Source organism: Mus musculus, chromosome 3 (genome assembly GCF_000001635.26).
Source record: "Mus musculus strain C57BL/6J chromosome 3, GRCm38.p6 C57BL/6J".
Lineage (NCBI taxonomy): Eukaryota > Metazoa > Chordata > Mammalia > Rodentia > Muridae > Mus > Mus musculus.
This window is the reverse complement of record NC_000069.6, coordinates 74,320,301-74,342,919: the sequence shown is the minus strand read 5'-3', so window position 1 is coordinate 74,342,919 and position 22,619 is coordinate 74,320,301. Positions and strand designations below refer to the sequence as shown.

Genomic DNA, 22,619 nt, shown 5'->3' with positions numbered 1-22,619 from the left:
CTACCAAAATATTACTTAATAGTGGTAAATCACTTTTAATAGTCTTGGACTTTTAAAGTGAAAATTTCTGGTTTCTTTAACAACTTAGTTTTGTCAGATATTTTCCCGGGAGCTCTTTTCTATAAAGGCATGTGATTTTTTGCTGAAAAAAAGACATCTGAGAGGACACATGATGTTTAGAGAGAATATAAATAGAACCCCACCAGGAGTGAGAGGTGGTTCTTGCTTTCCTAAGCCATGAAATGCTTCACTGGGTTTTGCTGGTCTTCTCAGGAGAGAAATGTGCCAAAGAGTTTCTTGTGATGTTCTGCATGATTCTGGTTGCTTCTGTTGACTCATGCAGATTCAGTAGAGCCTTGCTGTTTCTGCTAGATAGTACCACAGGTAGTGATTTGTGTTTGGTGTTTGCTATTGAACTAGCCTGCTGGTATCCTATCAATGAAGAGTGGAATTGCCTCAAGGAAGTAATTTTAAACGGGTACACAACACTCTTTTCCTATTAACCTTACCCAGCCCTACCTCTGGTTCTTTGATAAGAAGAAAAGCTGAAGCATTTAAGAACCCTAAATAAAGTAGGTTTTGAATAAAATCTAAACCTTCAGGTGGCCTCCAACATGGCTTAGGCATAATGGCCAACTCTGCTTCGAATGTAGTAAAGAAATCAGTAGGATTTTCTGGTTTGGCAACATTGTCTAAAGAGGTGGCAAAACAGCAGCTACTGGCACTAAGTTGTTTCCTGCCTAGCTTCGATGGTGGTGGTGGGGTGGTGTTCTGTTTTTTTTTTTTTTTTTTTTTCTTTCTTTCTTCATAGTTTTTGTGCACACCATTTTGACAAAGATAGTGTTGAAGTTGAAAACTCGGAAGGTTCTTGTGTTCAAAGGACTGCAGAGTTGGCTATGCACTTAGAGAGTTTGCAGATAGAGGTTGAAGTACTTGGAAAGCGAAATGAACCAGTGCAAAGGGAAGAACAGGGCTCAGGATTGGTATCTGAGACTAGGAATTTGCTGTAAGATGAAAAAGGGAAGAAAACTAATCTAGAAGACAGACAGCCATCCTCTTTGCTTCAAGTACTTTCACTGCCAGGTGCCCTGAGCACCTCTGTGAGACAAGAGTTTCAAGAGGAGCAGACATCAGTAAAGAGAGAAAGGGTTAATATTCAGAGGAGTATACCATGGAAGGATTTGCCTATAACTGCACAGGCATCTTTAGCCTTCTCATTCTTTGCAGAGCATATGTCTGATTACAATGGTCATCATGCTTATAATGAGTTGACATGGTGTCCAATAGAAATGATAGATCTAAAGCATTTTAAAGTGGTTGTTGTATTATATAGCTTGCATTCTCCATTCATTAATGAAATTTTAAGTAACTGGGCCATGCAGCATAGAGTTATTACCCATGAATTGAAGGGATTTGTGTCAGCTGTAATATGATAGAATTTGGTCAAAAATTACAGTGGCTGTCATGGCAGAGGCACAAAGCCATGAAAATAAAACAACTTAATGTAGCAACGCAGCTAAATGAACTGCTTGGTAAATGGCATTATGCTAACCTAGAAAAGCAAATCCAATCTGATGATGTCATAAGTGCATAATGTCATGGTACAGCTTTAACAGCTTGGGATATGACTGAAAAGACAGGGAAAAATCTATCTCATTTACTAAGGTAATACAAGGTCCTGTGGAAGATTTTACTGACCTCATACAGCGATTGAGTTGAGCTGTAAATAGAGCCATATCAGACAATAAAACTAGAGAGTGCTTAACAGAGATCTTGGCGTTTGAAAATGCAAACACTAAATGTAGAGAGCAATCAGAACATTGAATGCACAACTGGACCTGCTAGATGAATGGATAAGAGAGACTACTGGTATTATCTTTCAGTATCATGAGATCATGCCAATATCATAGTGCAAGCCATATGTATAAGTCTCAGGAAACAAAATGCCTAATGTTTTAATTGTGGTGAATCTGGACATTTCCAAATGTAATGTTAAAATATTCAGATCTCACAATAGCAGTTGCATTGACTCTGATAAATATGATATTCATAGAAGACAACAAGCAGACTCTGGTTGCTGTGAAACACAAAGGCTTCCAGGTTATTGTAACAACAACAATTGTGGGAAAGGCAAACATTGGTGTAAAGAAAGTATGTATAAGACAGACATACAAGATATCCATTTGCCATCTAGAAAAAGACCCAGGGATTTGTCAGCTTCAGGCCACACAGCAAACAATATGAGCTGTCTTTCTTTAGTCAGCCTTGAAGTACCATCCAGGCAAGAAAATCAAAGCTAAGTATTTCTAACCTTATAAATGCTACAGAAGGAAGTGCAGCTTTGGAACTGGTCACAAATATGCCTCTTACACTATCCTCAAAGGTTGAATGCTACAAGTTAAACACTGGTATTTATAATTATTTCAGGGCAGTGGGAATAATCTTAGAAAGAAGCAGATGAATTACTCAAGAATTTATTGTACATCCAGGTATAATAGATGGGCATGTGTTATGGTTTAAATATGCTTGGCTCAGAGAGTGGCACTATTAGGAGGTAAAGCCTTTTGGAGTAGGAGTGGCCTTGTTGGAGGAAGTATGTCATTGTGGGTATGGGTTTTAAGATTCTTATTCTAGCTGCCTGGAAGTCAATCTTCTAGGAGCCTTCAGATGAAACTGTAGAATTCTCAGTTCCTCCTGTACCATTGATGATAATGGACTGAATCTTTGAGCCTGTAAGTCAGTCCCAAATAAATGTTGTACTTATGGGAGTTGCTTTGCTCATGGTGTCTGTTCATAGCAATGAAATTCTAACTAAGACAAAAGTTGGGTCCAGGAGTCTGGTATTGCTGTGATAGGCCTGATCAAGCTTTCATTTGGAAGAATGTGGATTTGGGGCCTTTGGATTTGGAAACTGGGGCTTAATGGACTGTCCTAGTAGGAATATAGAAGACTTTGTTGGTGAGAGTAATTTGAACTGTGCAGACCTGGCCCAAGAGATTTCAGTAAAGAAAAATTTCAGTATGTGGCCTAGAGACTATTTTTGTAGTATTTTGGTGAGTGATGTGGCTGCTTTTTGCCTTTGTCTAAAGAGTCTACCTGAGGCTAAGGTAGAGATTTATATTAATTGTATTGACATAGGAAGCATAAGAAAAGCCCAGCAGAAACTTTGTTCTCTTGTTAACATTCATGAAGTGTGTTTTAAGCAACCATAGCAAGGTTAGAAAAGAAAAATATCAAATATATAATTTGAGTATTAAAGGGGCACCAAAAAGTGAATGGACCTGAATCATATGTTCAATGATATTAAATTGAGTTAAGGGGGTAGTAACCTTGGGGCAAGATCCCACCCAGCTAACTTTAGTTCTAGTGCAAGCTTTTAATCCCAGGAGGAAAAGGCAAATGGATCTCTGAGTTCAAGGCCAGCCTAAGACTGAGCAGGGTATAGCTAAAGAAAAGCTTAAGTCTGTAGGCAAACAGGGGAAGATTGGTTTCCAGGGAGCTAGGATGAGGGTCTTAAAACCAAAACCCAAAATGATAAACTTCCTCAAACAAGGACACACCTACTGCAACAAGGTCTCACCTGCTAATAGTGCCACTCTCCGAGCCAGGTATATTCAAACCATCACAGCATACAAAGGAAGAAATTAAAATCATGGGCTATTACTATCTGTAAATCTGGTTAGTGAGGACCATTCACTGTTTTTCAGTCCTCTATGAGCACCAGGCACTAATGTCAGACACAAACATACTTGCAGAAAATAATCTATATACATCAAATAAGTACATTTTAAAATATTAAATGAAGGATATATGCACTGGGACTTCATAGACCTCTCTTGACCTTCAGTCCTACAATCTAAATTTTGCCAGTAGTTTTTAAAAGACAAATCCCAATACCTGAAGCTATACTTGCCGGCTTTAATGTATATAAGAAGTTTGACTATGTTAAGAGTAACTGTTATAATGATTTGAACATCAAATAATCATGTCTATAAACCTATCTACTGCAGCAGAACCAATTTCAATCATAGATGAAGGTTGTCTTACAGGAGAGTCCAGAGAAGTAAGGTGTGTGCTCTAAAAGTTCCCCCTTTTCGTGGCTGTTCTCTAACTTAGGCCCTTGAGATACATAAAATACCTCCAATGATAAAGCATAAGTAAAGATTTGCCAAAGAGTTCTGATGAATCATTTATATGTTTTGCATATCCTAAGGACCTTGTATGTATGTGACCACCAGGTGGTTTGGAGACCAGTTGTTAATCATCATTCTCACTCATAGCAATAAAATGTCCAGGTCTGCTTGTTTAAAGAATCCTAACAGTCCAGAGAACTAGATCTGTCTAGGAGGGCCATTTATTAATACATTTCCTAGAGGACAGAAGTTTTATATTTTTCCAATAACATTATCAAATGTAGCAATACTGAGATGTTGCAATAAATTTATACATATAAATACATATAAAATTCCATGAGATGGAATGGAATCAATGGCACAGATTCCAGAGGCAGGTTTGAATGGTACAGAAAGCCCATCTGAATGCTGCTGCAAGCTCTTTTAAAACTCTCCACCCACGCACATTTGGACCCAAGAATGAATCTCTTTCAAACGGGCTGTTCTTGACTGGCTGGCCTTGTCTTTGTGAGCAATCCTTGGTCTCTCAGGCAGTATTCAATTAGGTCTTCCTGCAGGAGTTACCTGCATGGCTCCATGGCCCAGGCCCCCTGCCCCAGCCATTGCCCTAGTCCCCTACATTTCCACCCTTTTGTTTTAGCTTTTGAGAGGCTAGTGGGAGCTGAGGTTCCATTGCCTGGATATTGTTGATCCCACCTTGGAGGACTTCCAGTATACTGGACTGTTCCTGTTTTAGGTTGTCCTATTTTACAGAATCTTATGCCTCATTGACTACCAGCCCTCAAAGAGATAATCACTCTGAAGGCATGTCACACAAGGTGGAGATGGGGAATAGCCCAAATGGTGGTCTCATGGATCTCTGCCATCCATGCTTTGATCATTTTCTTAGTGGGACCACAATCAGGATTTTCAAGAGCAGCATTATTTATGGAGGGTTGCATGGAAATATGCTGTGCTAGACACTTAAACAAAGTGATTATTAGTGTGAAAATTCCTCCCATCATAGCATAAGTGGCTGTCCACGAATGGTCAAACAGCATCTTAATATTGCCCCACACTTTTCCCATTTACGAAGAGCACAGGTACCCTGGTCATGTTGAGGTTGGCTATGTTCTGCCTTAATAACACAGAATCATTAAGGAATTTGTCTGACCAGTTACCTTCAAGATATTGTGCGAACTGTTGTCATTCTTCAAAGGTGTTATATACCTGGTAAGGGATTAGATAGATTGAGTGAAACCTGTAGGAGCAGGCTTATAGAGACAAGGACCAACTCTTCTGTCAGTAAGTCAAAAATGTAGATGGCTTGATAAATATGCCGATTTAGTACCTCCTACACCTATAGTGTCTTAACTGACTTAAACACATTGACAGTCTCTGCACATTTTAAGAGAGCGAGGTGGTGTAAATTGAGACAATTATAGGGACCACATAGATCACAATTGCTCACAATGGGGTCACATTCAATTCTAATTTGAACATAGGGAGTAATGTCAAAGCATCCTGTGGATAAACCTCCACATGCCAAGTTTGAAGTTAGATGACAATATCAGGTAGTCCCGGGTGAATCTCCCACCTAGTGCAGGCTGGCAGTGCTCCAAAGGGCTAGAAGGTCTGACAAAAGTGAATATTTCATGGACTCCTTGGACAGTGAGACAGAGGTGAATGTGATATGCATTGGAGATTCTTTGGGGATTTGTAATCAGTAAGGGGAACATGACGTCCCATGCCTAACATGGTGCTGTAGGTTTGATTACCATGGAAGTCCCTCATGGCCATATTGTGTAGTTGGACGCAAGGGCTAACAGAGGAGACACTGGTGGTAAAGCAGGGAATTTCCTCCATGGGCTAGGTGTTTTCTAATCATTGTGTAGAAATGACTATGTCCATGAAAGGTAAACCCCAAACTCATAATGGAAGAGAAAAGGACAGGGAAGGCCAGAGAGTTAACTGCCACAGGCAAAAAAGAAAAAATAAGGGGGGGGTATCAAAGCCCAGAGCTCACTGACCCTCCCAGGTTGAAGAAAAAATTAAGAAACATAGTATGTACAACTCCCAGTCCTGGTCCTCTTCTGGCTCCTTTGCCCCCTGGTCTGTGGCCAGCAGAACATCTCTTAAAGGAAACCATACTGGCACAGTTGTGTTCTGGGGGGTGGCGGGTTGGAACATAAGCTCAACCCCTTGTCAGAGGTGGAGCAGGCTGCTGCAGGAAATATTTTAAAAAGGACAGCATGATTCCCTCACTACACCCATCTACTCCCTGCCCCAGCATTCTCACTACCTCTGCCTCTAGGATAGCCCCAGATAGATAGCTGTTCTCTCACCCTGGTTCTGTTCACATTCCCAGCCACCCACCTCCTTTGGTCAGTGGTCCCAAATCCCAGTTACTTGGTAAAATCAAAACTATAGAGGCTTGTAATTTGTAAGTCAGATTTATATCAATATATTCTCACCCCACAAAATGTCCACACAATTTGCTGAAAGCTAATTGATATTGATATAAATTTCCCACCTAGACAAGACAAATTGTCTTGTAATTATCTATCCCTTACAAGATATTCATAACTACCTATGGCTATTTGAGGCCACAAGGAATCTGGATCATGGTAGTCTTCCTCTATCTTTCTTCCTTCTCTCCTCTGTTTCTCAAACTCCTAGCTCAGCTTTCCTTTTCCCTGACCAGTCACATGTTTCTTGTGGTGTTAATATTTAAATTAATTGGATAGCAAAAGTTCTGCTACAGTGGCCAGTTGCTATTGAGAAGTTATTGGGTTCCTTCATCTAACCAAACGGAAGGGAGTATCTCTCTGCCAAAATTCCCAATGTTTATAAGCAGTGCTTAGTCCTTTCTCAGCAAAGGAGATAGAGTTCACATGAAATAGGACTTTTACCAATGCTAGGTATGGATCTCTTTTGGTTACTGGGTAGGTGACGTGAGCAAGTACTTGCTTCAAGGAGTGATTTGCTCTTTCCACAATTGCTTGTCCTTGAGGGTTATAGGAAATCTCAAAGGAGTGACCGATTCTCATGAGAAATAAGAAGGTGTTGAACTGCTGAGATCAGTAACCAAATCCACTGTCAGCCTTGAGTGCTTCCATTACCAGCATTGCTAATTTCATGGCCTGAATAGCATACGAGGCCTTTTCTTATGTCATTGACCACCATGTAAATGAAGGCCAAACAAGTATCCACAACATGTACATACCTAAGTTTACCAAAGGCTTGGTAATGGGTGACATTTGCCAGATTGCATTGGGCAGTATACCTCTAGGGTTAACTTCTGATCTGCCAAGAGGCCCCAGGGGTGCAAGAGGTATGCTCAATGCACAAGACCTTGCAAGATGTTTACATTGTGACGTAGGCAATTCAAGCAAGATCTTATGTAAATTCTGAAGGGAAAGATGAAATTGCTGGGATAACATTGTGATTTCTTCTAGCAATTCCATGTCTACAGTCATAATCAGGGTGATCTTACATGTGAGATGAACAAGAGACATGCCCTATTCTCGAGAGCCTTCTGGATAAATTGCATGCAGACATGGATAGGGCTGCTTTGCTCTATAAAATATGAGAAGGACATGGGATGGACAGCTTCTATTGCATTTTGGCCATCTGAGAAAATATTAACTGGCTCCTGTTGAAAACACTCAAAATTTTTCGGGAGTCCAAACAATTCAACAATTTGCACTGAGCCAGGATTAGGGAGAGAATGTGAGTTGTGTCCCCTCTCCCACATCTTTGGAAAAGAACCCCATACCTAGCTCTACTGGAATCAGAAAAGGCCACAGTTGCCTTGGGAGTGGGGCAAGGGTGAGGTATGCTATGGGGCTTAATTGTAATTGGCAGCTGGGACAAAGTAGTAAGAAGCTTGTCTGGTAGCATGTGATTATTCAATGTGCCTATGAACCTCGACATCATTTCTTGAAAGCTGATGGAATATGCCCATAATTATTGAAAATATTATAAGGTAGACTTATCTTGCTTGGTTCCCTCTTATAAGTTCTCCCTGCTAAGCCTCTTGTCTTAAGGGCAGGGCAGAAGGTAATCTCAAACTCTGGGTAACCTTAAATAAATCATAGTTAGCCTGGCACAACCACATGAGGAGCCCATTCAGCCATAACACTCCTAGGACCCCCTCAAGGCACCACAAAATAATGGCTAGGAGAAGTTCCCTTGGATGATGCCTTTTCAGAGTTGATACAGATAGGAGTGTCATAACTTTCTATAGTGGGTGCTAGCCTCAGATGTTAGTTTAACCTTGGTAAGAGAAAAGAGGTGACTCATCTCCTGGTCCAGAATAGGCAGAAAGGTTTGAGCCAGCTAATTGTTCCACACAATTGTTGTAGTTCCACAAGGGAGTAGGACTCTTTTACCTCAATGGAGAAGGCCAGGGGTTTATACCTGTCAGAAATAGAAAAGCCAGGAAGGCATATGGGGGAACTATCTGAATCTTTTCAGAAGCAAAGTTCAAGTTGAGTTTTTCTAAGTTAAGCAACACTTGAGAGGACACCCTTTCAAGATCAGGCAGGCTATGGTGTGCAAGCATATCATCCATGTAATGGACTACAATGACATATCTGGGGACACTCTGTATAACTTCAGTCACCTATAGCTGATAAATAGTCAGGGTATTTTTTAATGCCCTAAGACAGGACTGTCTACTGATATCTTTTACCTGGTTTATTCATATTAGGCTTCCATACTGTTAAGGCAAAATGTCATGTATCCTGGGGTGCCAGAACATCTGGAAAAAACAATCCTTAATATCTAGTATCATCACATGGTACTTGCGTGGGATAGCACTAGGATGAGGCAATCCTGCTTGAGTGTTGCCCATTTTTCATGTGTTCATTAATGGCTCTCAGATCCAGTAGAAGTCTATATTTCCGTGACTTCTTTTTATGACTAAAATGGGAGTATTATGTCTGCTGGTTGAGGGCTCCACACAAGGCAAAACTAATTGTTCTAAGACCAGTTCCTTGAGAGCAGAAAGCTTAAGTCTAAAATGGGACACTGGTCCATCAAGATAACAGCTTTAAACTGCTAGGCCAACAGTATAGGATCAGGTACCTTGATGTTAATTGGCATTGGATGGGCCATGACCATTAGAATTGAGGGTGATTCCTGACTTTGTGACCTGTGCAGTCCAGTTGGCCATGTTCACCATCATCATAAAAAAAGGGGGCTCAATCATCCTTAGTAAGGACAGCACACATGTCTTCAAGAATGGGGAGGTTATGGGGAACACCAACCACAACAGGCGTAAATGATCCCTGATTTCCATCCAAGTCCTGCCAATGGACAGGTTGGGTATTCATTTTATGGCCCTCTTGTCCTACAACTCCTATAATGAAGGGACCTGGACAGAATCTCCAATGGGGAAACCATGATGATTGATTTTTTTGTTGTTATAGTGACATCTGCCCCTATGCCAACCAACCCTTTAGCAGGTATACCATGTAAATGTACAGTGATTGAGGAAATGTAGGCAAAGTCAAAAAGATTCCTAGCTGAGCAGGGATACCTCTTACAGGACTCTTTTGGAGTTTAAATTGTCTTCCTGCTTTTGAAAATGACAATGGAAATCTTTGTTACGATGAGGACATCTGGTCTTCGGTCTAGCTGAAGTGAAGAGCTGTCTAGTCTGAGGTGACTGGGCTTGTCTCAGGCCATTCATGAAGAAGGTGTGTCCTCTGTACATACCTCTGACCAAGGTATCATTGGAAGCTATCAGAGCTGCAATAGGGCAAGCATCCCAGTGGCAACAACCCATTTATGGATATCATCATTCCTTATGGTTGCCACAGCATTGGGAGTAGGCGTGTTAAGGTCCTCCCATGCAAGCTGCTGATTGGGCCAGCATTGACCTGCCTTTCCACTGCCTCAGTCACATAGGACAGGAAGTCTGTGGATGACTCTCCAGACTGCTGGACAATGTGGCAAAAGTAAGCAGAAAGGTTAAGGGGTGTGTGCTCTTAGGGACTTAAAGGCAAGATCAGCCACCTGGTTAAAGTAAGCCTACAGTTCAAGACTGGCCTGAGTGACAAGGTTAATATATGCACTGTGGCTAGTGAGCATGTCAAAAGTAATGCTAAGTTTATATTCCAAGTTAATCTTAGCCTAATTCTCAGCCAAGTCGTGATATACACACCTCAAAATAGGAAATACGGTGGGGTAGAGCACTGCCTTAAGAAGATTATACCAATCATAATAGGTCTGGGGGTGTATGGCCCACTGCTTAGTACTTGTCTAATAAGGGGAATCTGGGCCAGAATCGTTGGTGGCTTTTCTGATTAGTGCCAAATCTGCCAAAGGAGTAGGAATCCAGCTCCTAGTCCCTATATCAGGGCCAAGATTGACAAGGAAAGCCTCACTATATACCTGAGTAGAATGATGCCTCTGGGGGACAGGGACAGGGCATCTTATGAGTGACCACCACAGGTGTGACTGCTGGAAGGCAAAGTCCCCCTGAATCATGCCACAGGTAATCTGGGGATACCTCTGATGGGGCAGGAGCCCAAAGGCTAGTGAGTGAGGGATCTAAGAAAGCAGGGCTAGAGGACAGCTTGGAGCCTGACAGCTAGAGGGCCGGAGCAGAGTCCCTCATCCTCATAGCTGAGATTATCCTGTTTGCCAGAGGAAGTGGGGCAGTCAGTCCTGCCATTGTTGGTTATAGGTGGCTATCACTTCCTCTGGGGGAAGAATTGTTAAAACTGATGATGACTGCAGAAAGAATAATGGAGGGATAAACCCAGATTGCAATTTGAACTTGCAGGCAAAGAAAGGAACACACATCCAGAGGTCAGGGTCCCACAACTTCTCTCCTGATAAACAGAAGGCCAAAATAGCAGCCTCCTCCCAAAATTGGTCCAGGCCATGAGTCACCTTGAGACCACAGGTAACCAGAAGGGGTTTCAGCACCCTAACCTGGGGTTCCTTGATGATGGACGGGAGGGAAACCATGACAATGAACACAAAGGAAACAAACAGTGGACAGATATACCAGACATGACCGACCAGGTGATGAAAGTCTCTTACTAAGCAGGGAACTCTCTCAGGTGTATCTTAAAGGCTGTCTGCCTGCACTGTGTCTCTGGGATGGAAAATGCATTTAGGAGCCAATCACCTGGGAGACCAACCCCTAGGTAAGATACTGGGATGAATTCAAACTGAAAGTGAAGGTGAGTAGCTTGCATGGACAAGTGGACAAAATGACCTCAGGCTCTCACCCTCGAACCAAAACAGAAAGTATGATAGCTGCCAGGGCAATCAGGCAAACAAAGACAAACCAAGAAGGAAGAAAAGAGAGCCTCCACAGGCTCACCCTTGAACTGAAACTGAAAGTGAAAATATGACAGTCATGACAGAAACCAGAACTATCAGACAAAATACACAAAGAAGACTGAAATGAGGTCTGCGTGTGCATCTTCACTGGACCCTCCACATAAAACACGAAGGGTCCAACTCATAGACCAAGCAACTGAAGGAGTCAAAAGGAGATGAGCATATCAGGTCAAACTGTGAGCACAGTCCTTGCAGCAGCAAGCAAAAATGAGCCCCTAGAAAATGAGGTTTGTAAGCAACCACAAAAGAACAGTAACATTGTCCATAGACCACATTAGGCACCAGCCAGATGCTGCCTGAACTCTGGACTGCGTGTTGCTTGACCGGGTCCTACTTGCCTTGGGGGTTGGAGGTGAGATATCATGGAATAAACTGCACAGATTCCAGAAACCTCAGCAAAGTTGTCTGAATGCTGCTACAAAGGGATCAATGAACAGAACATTCAAGATGCATGTCATGTAATGGAGACCAGTGATGGCAAAACAAAGAGAACTACAAAGATGTATGATGCATAAGAGCTGGAGCTATTATGTGTCTTTTTTTTTTTTTTCCTGGCAAAGAGGAAGACATTCAAATAGGTTCCTTTTATTCTTTTTTCTTTTTTTTTTCTTTTTACGTCTTGATGACACCTAGTAAGAGAAATGCAAAATTCCATGGAAGGAATATATCTAGTGAGGTACTGGGGACCTGTACATGTAAGCACATGGCAGACTAGTACCCAGTCAAGCACAGGCTTTGAAGCCTAAAGGCCCAGTAGGTGACTTCTGCCTGCAAGAAATTGAAGGTGTTTGGCCACCGCCTTGGACTCCTGACTTCTGTCGAACCTTCAACCTCCCACAGACCCCTGCCCCCAACCCCCACCTCGGAGAGAGGTGGGTGGCCATCAGTCAAGTAAGGCAATGCTTGGGGCAGTGTCCTAAGCTCATGGTTTTCCACCCCCTACTACCCCAGGTAGTAAGGCCAACTATAAAAGAGGATGCTTGCCCCCTCTTCCCTCTCTTACTCTTGCTTCCTGCTTGCTTCTCTTTTGCCCTCTTGTTCCACCTCTCTCCATATGGCCATGGCCGGCCTCTACGTCCCTACTCTCTCTCTCTCTCTCTGTCTACTTTTCTACAATAAACACCTTAAAAACATGGACTATCTCTTCTTATCAGGACCCACTGTGCTGGAGCGGTGGGCAGTTTGAATGAGCCTACTCTACACCACCACCAGGTAGGCACTGGGCTGTGAGAAGCCTCAGGACCCTGCTCCGGGCATGGGGAGGCACAGTCTGAGGTCCCAGAGGAACACTGGAGTTGGTTCAGGGTCCTCTGAGGATACACACGTCTAACCTCCCACCATTAGACCTCTCTGTGCTCTCAGACACACTTTTCACGAAGCCAACCCACCTACCAAGCAAGCCAGAGACATTCTCCTCCCTACAGAAACCTGCCATAGCTCCTTTCTCTTGCTCTTTTCCCTTCGGCCCTGGGCCAGTCTGCCTGAGGGCTCCCAATCCGTTCTCGCTCTCAGCTCTTCTGTGGCATCCAGTGATGTCTAGGATTTCTGAGAGCCTGAGAACCTGTCACCCTTAGCCTCCATGCAGGCCAGGACCCCAAGCTAACTCCGTTGTTCCTTGGGGGTCATAGACTATGCCCCCACCCCACCCATGGATCAGGGTCCTGCGGCTTCTCACAGCCCAGTATGGATGCACTCAGTCAAACATCCCATGTCCCGCCTTGCCCAGCAGCCCGAGTCCTGAGCAGTCGCAGGATACCATTTTAACCCATATCTGGTGCCAAACATAGGGCAGAACCAGCTAAATCATAACCTCAGCTAGAGCCCACGCAGAGAGCCACATCGGGACTCCAGATTTCCTAAGACCATGAGTAACCTGACCTAGTTCAAAAGACTAGGTCTTCCTCTGATCTCTCTCTGTCTCTATCTCTTTCTCTCTATCTCCCCCCCCCCCACTCACCACACCCCCGCGTGTGTTCCTGGACAGCTTCTTCCCTGGGTGGCAACTAGCTTCTACTCTCTGCCCCTCCTCCAGCACCACAGCTATGGCTCCTATGCAGCCACTTTTCAGACAGCAGTGCCTGCCCTGAACTCTGCTTTCTCTGTCTGCCAGCCAACCTGCTGTTCCCTGAGGTCTCCTGCAGGCCAAAAGGCAGGATTTGCCCTCTCACGCTGGCCAGTGGGCTACTGCTGCTTTAGCTAGAAAGGTGCTGCCTCTCACTCCCTCTGTCCCTGACTGTGCTTATTCCTTTCAACTTTTCTTCTAGGTTGGCTTTTCACCTCCTTCTGCTTTACATTTATGATATACCAGCCAAGAAAAACAAAACAAAACAAAACAAAACAGGGAAAACAAGGTTTCTAGAAAACATGTTTTCTAGAACACACAGCCACCTCCTGGCAGAGCAGGCCCCTCCCCCTCCCCCTAAGGCCACCAAAGACAAGGAAAACAAACAAGCAAACAAACAACAACCCCCCCCCCCCCACACACACACACACCTGATGCCTTCAAGCCAAAGATTTTCAGGGTTTGTTTAAATGCTTGTTCTTTCTATCAGGAACACCTGAAACAATGTTCATGCTTTTCAACCCAAAGTTCTTTGTGAATTAGGAAAGATACTAATGTACTGAATGTTGCGCCCATGGGAGTCAGAAGGGAGGCACAGATCTCCTATGGCTGCAGTTATGGTTGTTATAAACGGCCATGTATGTGAATGCTGGTAATTGAACACAGATTTTTTGCAAGAACAATGAGTGCTCTTAGCAGTTGATTCATTTCTTGAGCCCACTAGCATATATAATTTAACCTCAGAATCTTCTTTTCTGATTATCTTGGGGACAGTATTTTACTCTCAGTAATAGCTATATGGGATGTGGAACAGATACAACAGAGAAAAAATAACTGAGCCCATAATTTAGGGTTTTTTTTCCTATTGCAAACATATCTGGCATCATTTTTCTAATCTTGATTTGATCAATATTTAAATCAGATATGTCTTTTCAAATATTCTCCAAGTACTTAAAAATGATTTCACAGCCATTTCCATGTTAGCCAGTGACAAAGGAGGGAGTTATATATTAGCCATCAATAGGTTGAAGGTTGAAGATTTAAGTTAAGCCTACACACTGACGGGTGTTGACATAAAGCAATTTTAATTTAGGTTAATGTTTTAGATAATTTGGCAAGTAAATCAATGTATACTTCAAAATGTTAACTCACTTATTTAATGTTATTTAATGTTTCATATATTAGTTATCTGATTCATTACTTACACAAGTTTATCAGAAGCTTCATTTATTTCATTTTATTTAATTAATAAATAAGCATACAACTACTGTAAACACTACATAAATATTCATTTTTCTTAAAGTATAACTGGTACTAGAGAACAGTCATTTCAAAAATTCTTACACAGAATACACCACCGGATTTCTGAATTAACAGAATATCTTTTTAAAATTTTTTGATGTTGTTGTTTACTTAACGTAAGAAATTAGATTGGCTCTTTGAAATTCATTATAATTCTATAAATTTAAATTAATCTAAAATGTACCCCATAATATACAAGTTGTACCCATAGAGTGAATTGTTTTTTTTTTCTATTTTTTAAACAATTTTATTAGATATTTTCTTCATTTACAATTCAAATGCTATCCTGAAATTCCCTTATACCCATTACTGCCCTGCTTCACAATCTACCCACTCGCCATTCCTGGCCTTGGCATTCCCCTGTATTTGGGCATATAATCTTTGCAAGACCAAGGGCCTCTCCTCCCAATGATGGCCGACTAGGCCATCTTCTGCTACATATGCAGCTAGAGACATAACCTCAGGGGGTACTGGTTACTTCATATTGCTGTTCCTCCTATACGGTTACAGAACCCTTCAGCTCCTTGGGTACATTCTCTAGCTCCTCCATTGGGGGCCCTGTTTTCCATTCAATAGATGACTGTGAGCATCCACTTCTGTATTTCCCAGGCACTGGCATAGCCTCACAAGAGACAGCTATATCTGGGTCCTTTCAGCAAAATCTTGCTGGCATATGCAATAGTGTCTGCTTTGGTGGTTGATTATGGTATGGATCTCCAGAAAGGGTAGTCTCTGCATGGTCCTTCCTTCCATCTCAGCACCAAACTTTGTAACTCCTCACATGGGTATTTAGTTCCCCATTTTAAGGAGGAACACGGTATTCACAATTTGGTCTTCCTTCTTCATGAGTTTCATTTGTCTTACAAATTGTATCTTGGGTATTCTAAGTTTCTAGGCTAATATCCATTTATCAGTGAGTGCATATCATGTGAGTACTTTTTTGTTTGTTTGTTTGTTTTGTTTTATTTTTTATTTTTTTTCCAAGACAGCTTTTTTCTGTATAGCCCTGGCTGTCCTGGAACTCACTTTGTAGACCAGGCTGGCCTTGAACTCAGAAACCTACCTGCCTCTTGTGATTCTATGCCGGGGCCTAGAAAACACAAAAGTGGATGCTCACAGTCAGCTATTGGCTAGAACACAGGGCCCCCAATGGAGGACCTAGAGAAAGTACCCAAGGAGCTAAAGGGATCTGCAACCCTATAGGTGGAACCACAATATGAACAAACCAGTATCCCCAGAGCTCGTGTCTCTAATTGCATATGTATCAAAAATGGCCTAGACGGCCATCATTCGAAAGAGAGGTCCCTTGGTCTTGTAAACTTCATATACCTCAGTATAGGGGCAAGAAGTGGGAGTGGGAGGGTAGGGGAGTGGTGGGGGTTATGGGGAACTTTTGGAATATCACTGGAAATGTAAATGAAGAAAATACCTAATTAAAAAAAATAAATTAAAAAACAGAAAAAAAAGAAATCCACCTGCCTCTGCCTCCCAAGTGCTAGGATTAAAGGCATGTGCTACCATGCCTGGCCTCATGTGAGTTCTTTTGTGATTGTGTTACCTCACTCAGGATGATACCCTCCAGATCCATCCATTTGCCTAAGAATTTCATAAATTCATTGTTTTAATAGCTGAGTAGTACTCCATTGTGTAAATGTACCACATTTTCTATATCCATTCCTCTGTTGAGGGACATCTTTGTTCCTTCCAGCTTCTGGCTATTTTAAATATGGCTGCTATGAACATAGTGTGGAATGTGTTCTTATTACCAGTTAGAACATCTTCTGGATATATGTCCAGGAGATACATTGCTGGATCCTCCGGTAGTACCATGTCCACTTTTCAGTGGAACTGCCAGACTGATTTTCAGAGTGCTTGTACAAGCATTCAATCCCACCAACAATGGAGGAATGCTCCTCTTTCTCCACATCCTAGCCATCATCTGCTGTCACCTGAATTTTTGATCTTAGCCATTCCGACTGGTGTGAGGTGGAATCTCAGGGTTGTTTTGATTTGCATTTCCCTGATGATTAAGGATATTGAACATTTTTTCAGGTGCTTCTCAGCCATTCGGTATTCCTCAGTTAAGAATTCTTTGTTTAGATCTGTGCTCCATTTCTTAATGGGGTTATTTGATTTTCTGGAGTCCAGTTTCTTGAGTTCTTTGTATATATTGGATATTACTTCCCTATCTAATTTAGGATTGGTAAAAATCCTTTCCCAATTTGTTGGTGCCTTTTTTGTCTTATTGAGAGTGTCTTTTGCCTTACATCAGCTTTGCAATTTTATGAGGTCCCATGTATCAATTCTAAATCTTACAGCACAAGCCATTGCTGTTCTATTCAGGAATTTTCCCCTGTGCCCATATCTTTGAGGCTTTCCCCCACTTTCTCTCCTATAAATTTCAGTGTCTCTGGTTTTATGTGGAGTTCCTTGATCCACTTAGACTTGAACTTAATACAAGGAGATAAGAATGGATCAATTTGTATCCTTCTATATGATAACTACCAGGTGTGCTATCACCATTTGTTGAAAATGCTGTCTTTTTTCCACTGAATGGTTTTAGCTCCCTTGTCAAAGATCAAGTGACTATAGATGTATGGGTTCATTTCTGGGTCTTCAATTCTATTCCATTGATCTAACTGTTGCTGTTGCAGTACCATACAGTTTTTATCTCAATTGCTTTGTAGTACAGCTTGAGGTTAGGCATGGGGATTCCACCAGAGGTTTTTTTTATCATTGAGAGGAGTTTTTGGTATCATAGGTTTTTTGCTATTTCAGATGAATTTGCAAATTGCCCTTTCAATTCATTGAAGAATTGAGTTGGAATTTTGATGGGGATTACATTGAATCTGTAAATTGCTTTCTACAAGATAGCAATTTTTACTATATTAATCTTTCCAATCCATGAGCATGGGAGAATTTTCCATCTTCTCAGATCTTCTTTGATTTCTTTCTTCAGACTTGAAGTTCTTATCATACAGATCTTTCAGTTGCTTAGTCACACCAAGGTATTTTATATTATTTGTGACTATTGGTGTCATTTCCCTAATTTTTTTTTAGTAAAAAATGTTTAATAAAATTTTGCCAATTTGCCAAAAGCAATCTACAGATTCAATGCAATTCCCATCCAAATTGCAGCGTAATTCTTCACAGATTAAGAAGCAGCCATTTTCAAATTCATCTGGAATAACAAAAAACCTAGGAGAGGAAAAACTGTCCTCAACAATAAAAAAAAAAAATAATAGTGGAATCACCATCCCAACCTTGAGCTGTACAACAGAGCACTTGAGATAAAAACTGCATGGTGTTGGTATAGTGACAGGCAGCAATATCAATGGAATAGAATTGAAGACCCAGAAATGAGCCCACACACACCTATGGTCACTTGATCTTTGTCAAAAGAGATAAAACCATCCAGTGGAAAAAAGACAGCATTTTCAACAAATGGTGGTGGCTCAACTTGCAGGTAAAGAGCTAAACAAAGAATTTCCAACTGAGTAATACTGAATGGCTGAAAAGCACCTAAAAAAATGTTCAATATCTTTAATCATTAGGGAAATGCAAATTAAAAGAATCCTGAGGTTGTACCTCAAACCAGTCAGAATGGCTATGATCAAAACTTGGGTGACAGCAGAGGCTGGCAAGGATAGGGAGAAAGAAGAACACTCCTCAAATGCTGGCAGCATTGCAAGCTGATACAATCACTCTGATAATCACTTTTCGGTTCCTTAGAAAATTGGACATAGTACTACCAGAGCCTCCAGCTATACCATTCTTGGGCATATATCCAGAAAATGCTCCAACATGTAATAAGGACACATGGTCCACTATGTTCAGAGCAGCCTTATTTGTAATAGCCAGAAGCTGGAAAAAAAAAAAACAGATGTCCCTCAACAGAGGAGTTGATACAGAAAATATGGTACATTTACACAATGGAGTTCTACACAGCTATTAAACACAATAGCATTCTAAATGTAATTGAGGAAAATATGTAATAATAAAAAATATTTAAAAAATAATAATTAAAAGAAAAAAAAAAAAAACAATGAGGCATGCATCGTCTCGTACAGTAACTTGCCAAAATGACGAACACCAAGGGAAAGAGGATAAACACCTGGTATATTCTCTAGGCCTTTTAGGAACCATGGTGTTGTTCCTTTGGCCACATACATGAGAATCTACAGGAAGGGTGATATTGTAGACATCAAGGGAATGGGCACCGTTCAATAAGGTATGCCCCATAAGTGCTACCACGGCAAATTCGGAAGAGTCTACAATGTCACCCAGAATGCAGTTGGCACTATTGTAAAAAAGCAAGTTAAGGGCAAAATTCTGGCCAGAAGGATCAATGTGTGGATTGAACACAGCAAGCACTCAAAAGGCAGAGACAACTTCCTGAAGCAGGTGAAGGAGAAGGAAGAAAAAGGGAGCCAAAGAGAAGGACAACTGGGTTCAGCTGAAGTACCAGCCTGCGCCACCCAGAGAAGCAGACTTTGTGAGGACTAATAGAAACGTGCCTGAGATGTTGGAGACCATTCCATATGAATTCATGACCTAATGTACAAAAGAAATAAAGTACCAGGACTGCAAAGTCTTTTCCTTAGAAACAAAACAAAACAAAACAATGAATTTATGAAATTCTTAGACAAATGGATGGATCTGAAGGATATCATCCTTAGTGAGATAATCCAATCACAAAAGAACACACATGATATATTCTCACTGAGAATTGGATATTAGCCCAGAACTCAGAATACCCAAGATACAATTCACAAAATACATGAAACTCAAGAAGGAAGACCAAGCTGTAGACACTTCAATTCTTCTTAGAAGGGGGAGCAAAATACCCATGGAAGGAGTTACAGAGACAAAGTATGGAGCAGAGACTGAAGAAAGGACCATCCAGAGACTGTCCCACCTGGGGATCCATCCCATAAACAAACATCAAAACCAGACACTATTGTGAATGCCAACAAGACATTGCTGACAGGAGCCTGATATAGCAATATCCTGAGTGGCTCTGACAGTGCCTGACAAATACAGAAGTGAATGCTCCCAGCCATCCATTGGACTGAGCCCAGATTTACCAATGAAGGAACCAGAGAAAGTACCCAAGGAGCTGAAGGGGTCTGAAGCCCTACAGAAGGAACAATAATATGAACTAACCAGTACTCCCAGATCTCCCAAGAACTAAACCACCAACTAAAAAGAGTGTAAATGATGGGATTTATGGCTCCAGCTGCATATGTAGCAGAGGATGGCCTAGTTGATCATCAATGGGAAGAGAGGCCTTTGGTCCTGTGAAGGCTCTATGCCCCAGTATAGGGGAATTCCAGGGCTAGAATGGAGGAATGGGTAGGTTGGTGTGCAGGGAGAGGGAGAAGTGAATAGAGGATTTTTGAAGGGGAAACCAAGAAAAGTGATAACATTTGAAATGTAAATAAAGAAAATATCTAATAATATTAAAGGAATGTGATACATTCATAGTGTATATTTAGAAGAGTGCACAAAGCTTATTTAACTGTAATTATTGTGATATATTTGGAGGGTCATTGTTTTTTGATGTTATGGAAATGTATTCTGCCTATTTTCAAGTGATATTACATAATCCAATATTACATATTGGATTATCTAGGTGGTAGGTCATATATTTATTTACCCTATTGTTTAAACTTTGTCAGACAGAATTCTAAATATAAGCACAAGTCTACAACCAACTATATATCCTTGAAAATGCTTCTATCAATATTTATCAATTATTGTTGCTAAATACATTCTTTCTATTAATTTAAGGCTAATATGGAATTCTTCACTGTGCTCAGTTTATCCTGTTTCATTTAGTGAAACATTTTCATGTTATTATTTGTATTGTTTTCTTTGGTAGCATTCATTTTATTTCCTACTTATTGCTATTTTATTTTTCTTATGTATGTACTCTATGGTAATTTTGACCTTTGTGTTTGAGAAGTCTTACCATATCCACAAGAGGTACATGTTTCATCTGAATTATACTTTATGCTGCTGCAATTTGTTTACAGTGCAGTTTTTTGTGTAGGTGCTAATATACTAAAGGGTAGAAATCATGCATTTTTTTCATTTTTTCAAACTTATTTTTTAATGACATTCAATAAACTTTTGATGATTAAAATTGTGTGTAATGAGTGTGAGTAAAGTTATGGTATAATTTTTCTATAATAAATATATATTAATGTCCACAATTGTGTTAACAGTCAGCACATAGACTATCATATGCTGGTACTGCTTATATGCTCAGATTAAAATTTTTACTCAAAATATAATCTACCAAGAATCTTCATGATCTGTTCACTAGAAATTACTACCATGCATCTCTGGTGTGTTGGTCTAAATGAGAAAATTATCCCAGCAGTATTAAGACTAAAGCCTCCACCCTGAGATTTGTTTCAGTTATGATCTCTTTATGTTTTTAGTAACTGAAATGGTCTTTATAAGCCTTTCCTCATGTAGCTCACCTATGGGAATTGCAGGTAGTGAAATAGTGCTTTAAAATCTACTTTAATATAAGTGAGGAACTGTTATCAGAATCTTGAAACCATAATAGTCAACCTATGGAAAATGAACCAAAATAGTCTCTTTTTTATCAATTTATTTATTTACTCATTTTCCAATGGGATATATTCACATCCCAATATAACCTGTATTTTCCTCCCAGCCTACCCCTCACATATTTCTCTTCTTCATGTTCCCCTGCCCTTCTCTTTTTACATGGGGCTTGGGGGAGGAACTTGTGTATCTCCCTACCCTGGTACATCAAGTTGTTATAGGACTAAGCCCACACTCTTCCAATGAGTCCAGAGAAGGCAGCACAGTAGGAGGAACAGGATCCAAAAGCAGGCAACACAATCAGGGAAAGCCTCCCCTACAGTCATTGGGGCATCCACATGAAGACCAAGCTTCACATCTGCTACATACATGTGTGATCTTTGGTTGGTGGCTCAGTCTCCAGGAGCCTTGAAAGGTTCAGGTTATTTGACTCTGTTGGTCTTCCTGTGGGGTGCTTATCCTCTTCAGGTCCACTAATCGTTTAATTTCTTTAGGCCAAGACTTGAAGTTCTTGTTATACATGTCTTTCATTTGCTTGGTATAAGTTACAACAAGATATTTTAAATTATTTGTCGCTATTATGAAGAGTAATGTCTCCCTAACTTCTTTCTCAGACCATTTATCATTTGTGTAAAAGAGGCTTAGTAATTTCTCTAAGTTAATTTTGTGTCCAGCATCTTTGGTGAAGGTCTGTATCAGCTCCAAGTATTCTCTGGTAGAATTTTAGGGATCACTTATATCCTATCATGTCATCTGCAAATAGCTATAAGTTGATGTCTTCCTTTCCTATTCATATTTCCTTGATCTCCTCTTGTCTTATTGCTTTAGCTAGGACAGTGTATTGAACAGATAGAGAGAAAATTGAACAGCCTTCTCTTTTCCCTGATTTTAGTGGAATAGCTTTAATTTTCTCTTCATTTATTTTGATGTTGGCTATTGTCTTGCTGTATATTGCCTGCATTGTGTTTAGATACATGTCTTGTATCCCTGGTATCTCCAAGACGTTTAGAGTCAAGGGGTGTGGGATTTTGTGAAAGGCATTTCAGCATTTAATGAGATGATCATGTGTTTTTGTTTACTTTCTCTTTGTTTATAAAGTGGTTTACATTGATTGATTTTCACACACTTAACAGCCCCTGTACCACTAGAATGAAGTCTGCTTGAACATGGTGGATGATGTCTTTGATATGTTGTTG

The 22,619-nt window shown here is 40.9% G+C and overlaps 1 protein-coding gene across 1 annotated transcript in view; it reads left to right on the top strand.

Moving 5' to 3' along the window:
- The first annotated feature begins 11,009 nt into the window (after positions 1 to 11,009).
- The window catches only part of Gm6098 (predicted gene 6098), an 89,650-nt gene continuing 78,040 nt past the window's right edge, over positions 11,010 to 22,619 (top strand). The window contains exon 1 of the mRNA XM_030252972.1: positions 11,010 to 11,153. Coding sequence (XP_030108832.1) covers positions 11,010 to 11,153 — 144 coding nt within the window. The remainder of the gene's footprint in view (positions 11,154 to 22,619) is intronic.